Below are 13537 nucleotides of genomic sequence, written 5' to 3' on the forward strand. Positions count from 1 at the left end.
ATTCCGCTCCTCTCGTCGCCCTCAGCTGTCCCCGCCTTCGTCCCCGGAAGATATCTCTAGGTCCTGGAGCCGGCCATTGTTTGTCTCTTATACAGGCACCAAATAAAGTTTCCTCATTCAAAAGTGTTTTTTTAAACCCTCCTCCCTCGCTTTCTCGGCTCCTCCCTCGCGCGAGCACCGCCTCCTCTCCTGCGGCGGGTGAGACCCGAGCGTTGGAGTCAGGAGCGCGGAATCCGGTGATGGCGGGGCGTCCGGCGTCTCTGTCGGCGCGGGACGTAGGGTTCGTGTCGCTTTCCTCGGCCACTCTCTCGGCTCCTTTTCCTCCTCCCCGCTGCAGCGGAAAGCTGAGCCTCGTGGGGAACCTGTGGGTACTGGGGGAGGGAAGCGGAGGCGGGCTGGAGGCGCCTGCTCCGCCGCCGCCAGCGAGTTCCAGTCCGCCGCCGGGTTCCGCTTCCCTAGGGGCTATGGCTCGGTTTCTAACGGCTCACGGGGAGGCGAGGGCTAGGCGGCCGCTCGCCGGGCTCCAGGCTCGGACTGTCTTTGCAGCTTCCTTGCTGTGTGATTCGTGGCTTCTTGCCTGCCTACACGGGAACGGACTGCGAATCCCGACTGGAAATCTCGGTTTACCCCTACCTCTCTCTACAAGTGATGGTTCGGGGATGTTGGTTGCCTTGCATTAATTTGTATCGAACAGTTACTGCGTCTTTAAAGTGGTTCGATACTGTTTATTATTGTTGTTTTTTAACTCACGCATGACTGTCTTGAGCGTGTTATGCCCCCTTTCAGAAGTGTAGCAGCGCGTGACTCTAACCATATTTAATAAACCTACCTTTTGAGGGGGATGCTTAAAGCTCTCTGCAAAAGTTAGGGATCTGAGATCTATAGAGAAATATGTTTCTTCCTTTCGCTAATCGGATTAATTTGTAATCCCATTATAATTTGTAATCCCATTGTACCTGTACCGTCTTGCTTTGTTAAAAGTCATAGATTGCATACAAATATACTTTTTAACTAGTGGCTCAGACGGTAAAGCGTCTGTCTGCAATGCAGGAGACCCGGGTTCGATCCCTGGGTTGGGAAGATACCCTGGAGAAGGAAATGGCAGCCCACTCCAGTATTCTTGCCTAGAAAATCCCATGGACCGCGGAGCTTGGTAGGTTACCGTCCATGGGGTCGCAAAGAGTCGGACACGACTGTACCGTCTTGCTTTTTTAAAAGTCACAGATTGCATACAGATATACCTGTTAATACAAATTGGAAGGCCCAATTTACATTTGAGTTGTGTCCTTACTGCAAAATATTGCAAAACTCAAGAACACTTGGAAAAAATTGACCGTACCAGCAATGGATTGAGGTTAGAGAAGCACCTTAGGCCCTGAATTTAAGATTTTACTCAGCTTCAGGCAAATATAGGGAGTGTCTGCATCGTTAAATTTTGAGTCCTAGGTATATCTGCCTTCATCCAAGTCCCTGGACCTGAGACGTTACTCTTGGAGATATAAACCTATGAGGAAATGTAGCAGCTAGAAAAACAGCAATACTTTCTAGTTAAGTTGTTTCCCTGGTGGCTCAGATGGTGAAGAATCCGCCTGCAATGCAGGAGATCTGGGTTTGAATTGGGAAGATCCCATGGAGAAGGGCGGAGAAGGCGATGGCACCCCACTCCAGTACTCTTGCCTGGAAAATCCCATGGATGGAGGAGCCTGGTGGGCTGCAGTCCATGGGGTCGCGAAGAGTCGGACACGACTGAGCAACTTCACTTTCACTTTTCACTTTCATACATTGGAGAAAGAAATGGCAACCCACTCCAGTGTTCTTGCCTGAAGAATCCCAGGGACGGGGGAGCCTGGTGGGCTGCCGTCTATGGGGTTGCACAGAGTCGGACTCGACTGAAGCGACTTAGCAGCAGCAGCAGCATGGAGAAGGGAATGGCACCCACTCTAGTAGTAATTGTTAAAAGTTAAATTCTGATCAGAGCAGTTACTATTCCCTGGTGGCTCAGACGGTAAAGAGTCTGCCTGCAATATGAGAGACCTAGGTTCAATCCCTGGGTGTGGAAGATCCAATGGAGAAGGAAATGGCAACCACTCCAGTATTCTTGCCTGGAAAATCCCATGGGCCGAAGAGCCTGGCAGGCTACAGTCCATGGGGTCGCAGAGAGTAGGACACGACTGAAGCAACTTCATTTCATTTCATGGATATTAAAACCTGTTCACTGTAAAACCCACAGAATCAGAAAACATTTTTGCAATTTTTTTCCTTTAAGCTTTATGGTTCACATTTGAGGAAGGCTCTTGAAGAAATACTCAGGACATATAATCCTACTTTTTGAAAATTGGAATAAGATATTTGAGTTTTTATAAGTGTGATGATCCCAGATTTAAGTTAGCATAGGAAAGTTGGACAGAAGTATTGCAACTGTCTGTTTTTACATTGTCTCTGGTGATCTGAAGACATAAATGAACTGATAAGTTGTTTTGTGCTTTCTATTTAAAAACTTAACAGTGCTAAATTTTTTTTTCTATCCGGACTATATATTTCCTTAAACTAATAATACATTCAATGATAATCTGTAAATCTTGATTTTTGGATGGCTAAAATCAAGAATATATTTAATTTTTGATTCAGGTATACTCAGATTTTTCCTCATCTCCAGCTTTCTTCATTCTCTGACACTTCTTCTAAAAAATCTCTCATTTTCTGGTTGGGAAAGCAAGATGGTAACTTGCCCTAATTTTGCTTAGGGTCAGAGAGGAAGAAAGGAGTTACTGGGAAAGCAAAGAAGGCAGCAAGAAAAACCTTTGAAAACAATTAATGTTGGCTGGGAATATAGACAAAGAGAAGCAGGGGTGTAAATGTCGTGCCCTACATACTTCTGCACTGTAAAGTGTTTCAGGCATTTTTACATCCCTTGCCTCACCTTTCTAGGTAGGAAAGGTCATTTAGTAAATAATAAACCTAGGAGGAAAGCCTATTTGACTTTTAGGATAATTCTGTTTCTGTCTTACCACTTTGTTAGACTAGTTTCTGGTTAAGGAGAAGAAAAGGAATACAATAAGAAGGATAAGAATGATTAAACACTCTAGGGAATAGTCTGAGATTTGAGGCACAAACCATGCTTAGTTTTTATGATACACCAGAGAGGTTTTCCAGGCTTCCCTGGTGGCTCAGATGGTAAAGAATCTGGCTGCAATGCGGGAGACCCAGGTTTGATCCCTGGGTGGGTAAGATCCCCTGGAGAAGGGAATGGCTTAACCACTCCAGTATTCTTGCCTGGAGAATCTCATGGACAGAGCCTACAGTCCATGGGGTTGCAAAGAATCAGACACAACTGAGCAACTAACACTCTCAGAGAGGTTTTCCGATTTTCTTGAGTTGCTCCAGGAGTTGGGCAATGCTGGTTTACTTTACAGGAGTTGTTTGCAAAAGAATTTAAATTTAGATGAGATGTTCCAAAAACTGAAAGATGACAGTCTTCTAGTGTGAATGCTACTGAATAATCTGCTGTGTGTGTGACTCTTTTCTAGATCATTTGCATATCTTTCAGTTAAAGACAGATCACCTCAGATCTTAACCAAAGCTATTGATACATTGCATCGACATAAAAGTGAATTTTTCGAGAAACATGGAGAGGTAAGAATTGTGTTTTTACGTAATTCTTTTGTGGTTAAGTCTAACAAACACAATAAGCAGATTTCCGTATGTGGTAATGGTCATTTCACCTGGAGATAAGTTCATGACATGAAACTTCAAAAAAAGGCAGACTAGCTAAGGCAAGATAATGTCGAAATGAGATCTGTTTGTGTTCTTTGATTTTTCAACTTAAGAATTCTAAATTTAAATGTTTATTCGTTTGTGAAAGACATAAATTGTAGTTTTGAAATGTTTTATTTTTTCCTTCTTAGATTTAGATCCATAAAAATTTGTTACCCTAGAGGAATTATGCATATATGTGTGTACATATATATATATTTATACTTATAGATAAGATAACTACATATAAACTGATTTTAGTGTAGACTATTCATACACGTGTGTATATATATTATATATATATATATATATATATATATATAAACTGCCCCCACCCATATTTTTACAGAAAGGCCTGGAAGCTGAAAAGAAAGCAATTTCTCTTCTTTCGAAATTACGGAATGAATTGCAAACAGATAAACCGATTGTTCCTTTGGTTGAAAAGTTTGTTGATACTGACATATGGAATCAGTACCTAGAATATCAACAGAGTCTTTTAAATGAAAGTGATGGGAAACCAAGGTGGTTTCTCTCACCGTGGCTATTTGTAGAATGCTACATGTATCGTAGAATTCATGAAGCAATTATCCAAAGGTAAGTTTGTAACCATCAAATAACAAATGTAGATAATTTATGCTTTCTTTAAAATTATAAAATGGTAATTTTTAAAATAAAAGCCAAATGAAGCCTGAATTCAGTTCAGCAGATATTAATGGTGCTATTAGATATTTCTGCAAATGTTATTGTTGTAATTGATTATTGGCAGTTATTATCCACTTGCTTAGAATAGACCTAAGATTGAATATCTGAAGTAGGAACTAATTATAAAAAGTTTAGTTTTTTATAATCAATAATTTATAAATTATAATTTTTAATTTTTATAATTAAATTTAAAATTTTATTATAAAAAGTTCTTATAAGAACTTTTAATTAGTTAAGTTATATAAAAATAAAAATTATTCTTCAAATTTAATTTGTGAATACAACAAATTGTTCTTAATAAGCAAAAAATGTGTTAATTTGAAATAATTATTTATGTAAAAAGTCAAGATGGACAAAGTAAGCGTATGTTTTGTTTTTAAAAATAGATAATATGTCAGAATTAATTTGCTAAAAAGTCAACAGAACAGTCAATAGAACTGCATTGTTCTGATGCACTATCTTAATTTTCCACTCTTGTTTTTAATGGCTAGATTAGAAAAGGACTCAAAGTTAAATACATGTTCCAGAATAACTTTTTATGGTTATTTACACTAATTAATTTTTCCCTAGGAAAATTATGATAGAGAACTGCCTTACAGAATAGAAGAAAATGTAATGTGGATCATACTTTTAGCTCACAGGTTACAGAAATACAGATTTGCTGAGTAAGAGGAATCCTTTGGTGTCCATTCCTCAACATAGCGTAGGATACTTGAAGACACTTAAACCAGCGCTGAAAGTAAAATAAAAAGATTACTTAGGGAAACATGCGTAAACTTGAGTCTATTTTTTTTTCTGTTTTAATCTTTATAAATTATTATAAGGTCACACTTTTTTTAGTATTTGCTGAATAAGTGTGTTTTAGGTCTTGTGCTTTAAAAGCAGAATACACTCACTAAAAATACAGCATATTACCTGGCACCCAGAGCCAAGCAAAAGACTAGCAAGCACTGGACTCTGTCAGGTACTGAATACCGGCTCAGTTCTCGTTGTTTTGCAACCCAGTGACATAGGTGCTGTGGTTTCCATTTTACAGTGGAGGAAACTGAGGCTCAGAGAGATTAGTATCTTTTCCGAGGCTGCGTGGTGAGTAACTGGTAGAGCCAGTATTGGAGCCTGGTCTGTGCATCAGATAAGCCCCCTCCTCAAACAAGTAGTGCATTTGGATATCTTTTCAGGACTGAGGTTAGTCTGGTGTTCGGGGTGATGGTTTCATAACTCTCGAAAATACGCATGTATCAGACAAAGCTGCCGAAGTGTTGAAACACTGAGTGGCGCCCTGAATAGGCTTGGAGGAGTTCGAACGCTAGAGAAGTAAAAGCAATGCTGTTTCTGTTTCTGGAGTGGATCCAGTTCAGAGTGAAAAATCTAGGACAGAAGCTTACAAACCCAGCTGCTTATCACCCAGTTGGGCAAAAGTTTTTTGGTTTGGTTTTAAATATGCAGATTTTGAAATTGTTATATTAAATCCTAATGCTGTTATTTGTCCATGGTGGGGCCTGTACATAGATTTTTCTTTCCACGCCCCGGGGAGATTCTGCCCAGCCTGTGCTGCTAACCATTGGTCCAGGAATAGCTTGATAAAAGGGATAGATAAAAGGCAACATTCAGCTTGAAGTTCAGAAACGAGAATATTTGTGAGTCAGGGGTGTGAAACTCTCCTAAGGGGATTTCTTAGGCAAATATTTGAAGATCTAGGTATTTGTCTGATACTCAGGTTATAGGTAGTACAGAGAAGGGCTGTCCTACAGCGGAGCTAGCACTGAAGTAGTTTTTTTTAATCGAAGTACAGTGGTTTATAATATTGTGTTAGTTTCAGGTATACAGCAAAGTGATTCAGATATATCTGTGTGTATGTGTGTGTATATATGTACATACATATATTAGATTATTTTCCATTATAGGTTATTATAAGATATTGACTATAGTTCCCTGTGCTATAGTGTAAATCCTTGTTGCTTATCTGTTTTATGTATAGTAGTAGTATCTGTTAATCCCATCAGTTCAGTTCAGTTCAGTCGCTCAGTCGTGTCCGACTCAAGTTTAATCAAGTAGCTCAAGTCACTCAGGAGAGCCTGTATTTGAATCCAAGTCTATTTTGCTCAAATCCTGTATGTATCCCCTTCACACCACTCAGCTGTCTAGGTCAGTGTGAAAATCAGGACAAAGTTCTTATCTAGAGAGACAAAAGCTGGCATCATCATCACATCAGTCAGTTCAGTTCAGTCGCTCAGTCGTGTCTGACTTTTTTGCGACCCCATGAATCACAGCACGCCAGGCCTCCCTGTCCATCACCAACTTCTGGAGTTCACCCAGACTCACGTCCATCGAGTCAGTGATGCCATCCAGCCATCTCATCCTCTGTTGTCCCCTTCTCCTCCTGCCCCCAATCCCTCCCAGCATCAGAGTCTTTTCCAATGAGTCAACTCTTCACATGAGGTGGCCAAAGTACTGGAGTTTCAGCTTTAGCATCATTCCTTCCAAAGAAATCCCAGGGCTGATCTCCTTCAGAATGGACTGGTTGGATCTCCTTGCAGTCCAAGGGACTCTCAGGAGTCTTCTCCAACACCACAGTTCAAAAGCATCAATTTTTCGGCACTCAGCCTTCTTCACAGTCCAACTCTCACATCCATACATGACTACTGGAAAAACCATAGCCTTGACTGGACGAACCTTTGTTGGCAAAGTAATGTCTCTGCTTTTCAATATGCTATCTAGGTTGATCATAACTTTCCTTCCAAGGAGTAAGCGTCTTTTAATTTCATGGCTGCAGTCACCATCTGCAGTGATTTTGGAGCCCCCAAAAATAAGTCTGACACTGTTTCCACTGTTTCCCTATCTATTTCCCATGAAGTGATGGGACTGGATGCCATGATCTTCGTTTTCTGAATGTTGAGCTTTAAGCCAACTTTTTCACTCTCCTCTTTCACTTTCATCAAGAGGCTTTTGAGTTCCTCTTCACTTTCTGCCATAAGGGTGGTGTCATCTGCATATCTGAGGTGATTGATATTTCTCCCGGCAATCTTGATTCCAGCCTGTGTTTCTTCCAGTCCAGCATTTCTCATGATATACTCTGCATATAAGTTAAATAAGCAGGGTGACAATATACAGCCTTGACGTATTCCTTTTCCTATTTGGAACCAGTCTGTTGTTCCATGTCCAGTTCTAACTGTTGCTTCTTGACCTGCATACAAATACTCCTAATTTATCCCTGCCCTTGAAGTAGTTTTTAAGTGTCCAACTTGTTAGGTTTCTTATATGAAGAATTCCTATCCTGGGTCAGTGACCCATCCAGAGTAACCAAAGGAAAGGAAAGTCGCTCAGTCGTGTCCAGCTCTTGGCGACGCCATGGACTGTAGCCTACCAGGCTCTTCCCTCCATGGGATTCTCCAGGCAGGAGTACTGGAGTGGGTTACCATTTCCTTCTCCAGGGGATCTTCCCGACCCAGGGATCAAACCCGGGTCTCCTGCATTCCAGGCAGACGCTTTAACCTCTGAGGCACCAGGGTATCTTTCTGGCTTTTACAGGATCCCAAAGCACACATAGGGGCTTCCCAGGTGGCACTAGTGGTAAAGAACCCACCTGCCTATGAAGGAGATGTAAGAGGTGAAGCTTCGATCCCTGGTCGGGAAGATCCTGTGGAGGAGGAAATGGCAACCCATTCCAGGATTCTTGCCTGGAGAATTCATGGACAGAGGAGCCTAGTGGGCTATAATCCATAGGATCAAAAAAAGTCAGGCACCACTCAAGGAACTTAGCACACATGCACAGAAAGCACATGTTAGCTTTAAGATATGTTTCTGGTGACTTTGCCCCTTACACTGAAACATATTTTGAATTTTCTTTGTCAAGATGTATAGTTTGGGTTTTTTAGAGTTAAGTGGTTGAATAGTCTGCAAATCTAAATTAAGATTCAAAGTTTTAGCCATATGTAAAATTTAAATATGCTTCAGATACTGAAAAATGAAAATATGGAGAAAATGGCAGACATTTTTAAGCTTTTATTAAAGTGTGATATACATGCTGAATAGTACATATTTCTTAAGTATTCAGCAGTGTTTACCGGAACATGCTGTGTCCCTAGTGGTCAGATCAAAAGGCAGAACTTTAGGCCCCCACACGCTGCCTTTGGATCCCAAACATTCAAACACATATTCTTGGTGAACATCTGTGTGTATTTCTGTTGGGTGTATACTTAGGAGTGAACCCCTGGGTCAAGTGTGTACACATATACAGCTCTGCTGCTGCTAAGTCGCTTCAGTCGTGTCCGACTCTGTGCGACCCCATAGACGGAAGCCCACCAGGCTCCCTTGTCCCTGGGATTCTCCGGGCAAGAACACTGGAGTGGGTTGCCAATGCATACAGCTCTAGTAGATTCTAAAGTGGCAAACATTTTAAGTTCTCTGAAATCATTTATAGCTATGGAGTTTGCTCTCTTAAAGTGTAAGGAGCAAGTCTCAAGGGGTTTCCCCAGCAGTCCACTGGTTAAGCCTCTGCACTTCCAATGCAGGGGCCCAGGTTCAGTTCCTGGCTGGGGAGCGGAAATCCCACAATCAGTGCCACAAGGCCAAACGAGGATCTGCAGGTTTTCCTGTAAAGGGCCAGTCGGTCAGTATTCTAGGCTCTCAGACGCCTCAGCTTTAGCGGTGCCAGAGCAGCCACAGGCAGTATGTAGGTGAATGTGGTTGTGTTCCGAAGGAACAGCAGAGTTATGGATCCTGAACTTTGAATTTCGTGTATCACAAAATCTTTTTCAATTTTTTTTCAACTCTTCAAAAAAGCCATTCTGAGCTTGCAGATCATACAGAACAGGTAGTGGGCCAGAGAGGGCCTGCAAGCTGCAGTTTGCTGACCACCACAGTGGAACCCATGCATCCAAATACATTGATCCCTTTACCTCACCTTGAGAGACTGATTCATTTCAGCAATGCTGCCATTGCTACAAAAGTCTTTTAATTCTTTGAAACTTCTTTCAGAGCCAGTTAACAAACCTCAAAACGAGATTAGTCTCATTATTATTTAGTCACTCCTCATTTTTGACCAAAAATGTTTTATTCCATTTGATCTACACGCTTCATTCTACTGAAATTGCTGTGAGTGACTTTTGGCTGTTTCCAAAAACAAGTTAACTCCAAAGCATGAAAATACTGGACGCTGACAGGACACTTAATAACAGGTTCTGAGGAAAATCCCCAAAGAGGCATTCCGAAAGTGCTTTGAGCAGTACTCGACGCTGACAGGACATTTAATAACAGGTTCTGAGGAAAATCCCCAAAGAGGCATTCCGAAAGTGCTTTGAGCAGTGGCAGCGCTCTTGGGCTAAGGTGTAGCTTTCCAGGCTGCCTCACTGACTGGAGGGAGGCAGCCATCACTGGGGTGTGTAAATTCTGCTATGTTTTTGATTTTGATTTTAATGAATCCCGTTGCATCTGCCATATTGCCTTTTTATCCTAAGGTAGGAGACCCCTGGAAAAAGTAGCTAATTATGAAGATCAGATTCTGTAAAGTCTGTTATGCTAGTATGTATACCTTCTGAGTTACGTTTTTCTTATGTCAGTATTATTTGATCTCTCATTAGACAACATGAATATGTAGACATGGAACATACATCACCGTTGGTCAAAGTCAACTAGGAGTAAAAGTTGCTAAAAAATTAGAAATTACACATAAATGATCAAAAGTCATCATTACAATAAGATTTACATTAGTGCTGTCTGCTTTATAGCAAGTAGTCATTGGGTTCCTGTAATATTCTGTGTTTGACTCCTTTACAATTACTATATTATATTCAACTATTCTGTTTATATCCATATGTTTGTTATTTGGAGCCTGAGCCACACTGAGCACCCGAAAAAATGTTTGTTAAACTGTCATGAAATTCTGTTTCTCTTTCCCCTTTTTCCTAAAAACCCACTGGATAAATAATTATGGATACAGTCCCTGTAATTATTTAATACTTCCAGTATATTTGACAACTAATTAAAATGAGTTTGGGTATTTATTTTTGCATAACTTATTTAATTTTATTTAGTTAGTGTAAATTGATTATTTTTGTGTAACTTGTCTGTGTTATACCTAATAAAAATCACCACTAATTTTTTGGATGGGTTGCTACTATTCTCTTTCCTTTAAAAAACTGCAATTACTCAAATGTTTAAAAAAAGGTACAGAGTTATAGAAATGTTTCACTTATTATTTTTTTCCTATTTTAGTCCACCAATCGATGACTTTGATATATTTAAAGAATTGAAAGACCAAAATTTCTTTGAATCTCAGGAATCTATCATTGCCTTATGTACTCATCTGCAAGAGTTGAGGAAAACTATCGAAGACCTAGATGAAAATCAACTGAAAAATGAATTTTTTAAAGTTCTTCAGGTAAATATAATTTATATTATTCTAATATTCTAATTATTCTAATGACAAATTTTGATAATTTATGTGTAGATTTCTAATTTCTTAGCAACTTTTACTCTCAAGTTGACTTTGACCAGTGGTGATGTATGTTCCGTGGCTACATATTCATGTTGTTTAATGAGAGATCAAATAATATTGACCTAAGAAAAACGTAACTCTCCTGAGTCTGTTTGTTTATTTAAATTGTTGAAAAGTAAACTGGTATACATTTAACAGCAGGGAGACACTGTGGGGGAAGAGGCTTCAGGAAATGAGGAGCAGAGAGGAGAGGGGCTGCAGGGATCCCCCATAGAAGCCAGGGTGCACTGAAGCAAAGACAAGGACTTTGGTTTTTACTCATGCTGAAATGAGAAGCTGTTAGAAGGTTTTAATCAGAGGAGTAACATAACATGACTTAGGTCAAGAATTACTTCTGCGAATAGACTGAAGGCACAAGGGTAGAAATAGGTAGTTCTGTTACTGAAACGACTCAGGTCTGGACCAAGCTGGTAGCATCAGAGGTAGTACAGGTCACCAGATTCTGGATATGCTTTGAAAGTAGAGGCCACAGCTTTTTTATGCAGCATTATTAGAGAAAATGTAGATTGGATGGACATTTTATATTGAGTTTTGTAGAAATGAATTTTATGAACATTTTTAGCATCCTCCCATTATGTCCTACGTAATAGAGTTTTTTTTAATTGGTTATTCAAAAGAAGGGTACATGTATTGTGCTTTTTCTTTTTCAGATTTCACTGTGGGGAAATAAGTGTGATCTGTCTCTATCAGGTGGGGAACATATTTCTCAGAAGACCAATATAATGAATTCATTGGAAGACCTAAAACCTTTCATTTTAGTGAACGACATGGATCGTCTTTGGTCATTGCTAAGCAATTGCAAGAAAACAAGAGAAAAAGAATCTGTTACTCGAGTGGATATTGTTCTGGATAATTCTGGGTTTGAACTTATTACAGACTTAGTATTAGCTGACTTCTTGTTGTCCTCTAAACTGGCAACTAAGATCCATTTTTATGGGAAAACGATTCCATGGTTTGTTTCTGATACTACTCTACACGATTTTAATTGGATAATCAAACAACTAAAGCATTCTAATAATAAGTGGGTGTCCCAATGTGGGGTTGACTGGGAAGACCATATTAAAACAGGCAGATGGGTTTACCTCGATCATATATTTTGGACTCTGCCTCATGAATTCAGTGCAATGTCTCAGGTCGCTCCTGATTTACATGCTGCACTACAAAAGGCTCATTTAATTTTCTTCAAGGGTGACTTGAATTATAGGAAGCTGACGGGTGACAGAAGATGGGAGTTTACTGTTCCGTTTCATGAGGCGTTGAGTGGCTTCCACCCTGCACCTCTGTGCAGCATCAGAACATTAAAGGCTGAGGTTCAGGTTGGTCTGCAGCCCGGGCAAGGTGAACAGCTCACAGCTTCTGAGCCCAACTGGCTGACCGCTGGGAAATACGGAGTATTTCAGTTTGATGGTCCACTCTGACTTGGTGTAGGACCTTTCAGTTGTGTAGAAAGATCTGACCGACACTCGGCAGCCCCAACAAACCTCTGGGAAGCTTGGCTTCTCGGTGGTGATTTGTACACTCTCTGATGCTTTCTCGTTTGAACGCTTAGCCCCACTACATTGTTTTGGGGCTAGGTGCACTGGTTACAGATAAGTTAACACTGATGTTGGAATTTCAGTAACTTATTTCAAGTCAAAGGTATCATTTCAGATGGTTTTAATGAACTTAATTAGGCAGAAATAGAAGTCAATTCTGCTTTATAAGTTAACATTTTAAAAAATACTGTGCTGCATGGTATTTAATATTCTAGGAGGCATGAAATTTTACTTGATTTGGGGCTCTAAGGGCTCAGTGATAATATAATATACATCTTAAGTATGCTTTGTAAAGAGAGGCATTTCTTAACTGATATCTGAACACGTGAAAGTAAAATTTACCTCATAAGTTATTATAATTTTTAATTTTGTTACTGGATTTTCTTTCATTTCCATATCTATCATTTGCACGCGTTTGTATTTTGATCTGTGGAAAGGGTGGTTGGAAACTCAAAATTGAACAGAATAAAACAATTAGTACTTGAGGAAAGGTAATATCTTTACATTCTGTTTGTGCTATCCATAATCAGCTGAAATACATTATTTTAACACATATGTGTTTTAAATGAACAGAATTGCTGTGCAGTCTTAAAAAAAAATCCATTAGATAGGAAAGATTCTTCTGTGTAGACTTTGTACTACCAACGATTTAATTCACTTTTTATAATCTTGCACATTTATTGGCGATCACTATAAATTTCAGGTCAGTTTGTTTTGCACCTGAAATTGAAAATAAATCTGGACATGTTTTCTTGCACCAGAATAATAAAATGAGTTGTAAAGTGTATCAAAAATCTCATCGGTTTTATCTTTCAGTGGAGGAAGGGCAAGAAGGGAAGATTAAAGGTGAACTCTATAAAGTGTACTCCCAGTACACCACCCCCAGTGTTCCTGTTAAGATTTAGTATTTTCACAGTTATGCCACCATGACCACAATCTACTTTCAGACCATCTTCATCCGGCCTAAAAGACAGGGCTCTGCCTAGAGTCTTCTCCTGGTCCCCCACCTGTTTCTGCCCCAGCAAGTTTGGCCTCTGTGTGTTTGGCATAG

At 40.0% G+C, this 13537-nt stretch overlaps 1 protein-coding gene across 1 annotated transcript; it reads left to right on the forward strand.

Annotated features, from left to right (window-relative positions):
* The first annotated feature begins 144 nt into the window (after nt 1-144).
* ARMT1 (acidic residue methyltransferase 1) lies at nt 145-13273 on the forward strand. Its single transcript, XM_005891542.3, has 5 exons — nt 145-280; nt 3528-3633; nt 4103-4347; nt 10669-10834; nt 11602-13273. Exons 1-5 carry the CDS (start codon nt 240-242, stop codon nt 12367-12369), a joined length of 1326 nt encoding a protein of 441 aa, XP_005891604.2. The 5' UTR covers nt 145-239; the 3' UTR covers nt 12370-13273.
* Nucleotides 13274-13537: the final 264 nt, after the last annotated feature.

The sequence above is a fragment of the Bos mutus genome, chromosome 9 (assembly GCF_027580195.1).
Source record: "Bos mutus isolate GX-2022 chromosome 9, NWIPB_WYAK_1.1, whole genome shotgun sequence".
Classification (NCBI taxonomy): Eukaryota; Metazoa; Chordata; class Mammalia; order Artiodactyla; family Bovidae; genus Bos; species Bos mutus.

Excerpts from the sequence above, each read along its gene's own strand:
- ARMT1 (XM_005891542.3), top strand. The coding sequence starts at position 240 with ATGGCGGGGCGTCCGGCGTCTCTGTCGGCGCGGGACGTAGG. Across the intron at positions 281-3,527 it reads CTGTCGGCGCGGGACGTAGG|ATCATTTGCATATCTTTCAG; the intron begins GTTCGTGTCGCT and ends ACTCTTTTCTAG. Across the intron at positions 3,634-4,102 it reads TTTTCGAGAAACATGGAGAG|AAAGGCCTGGAAGCTGAAAA; the intron begins GTAAGAATTGTG and ends ATATTTTTACAG.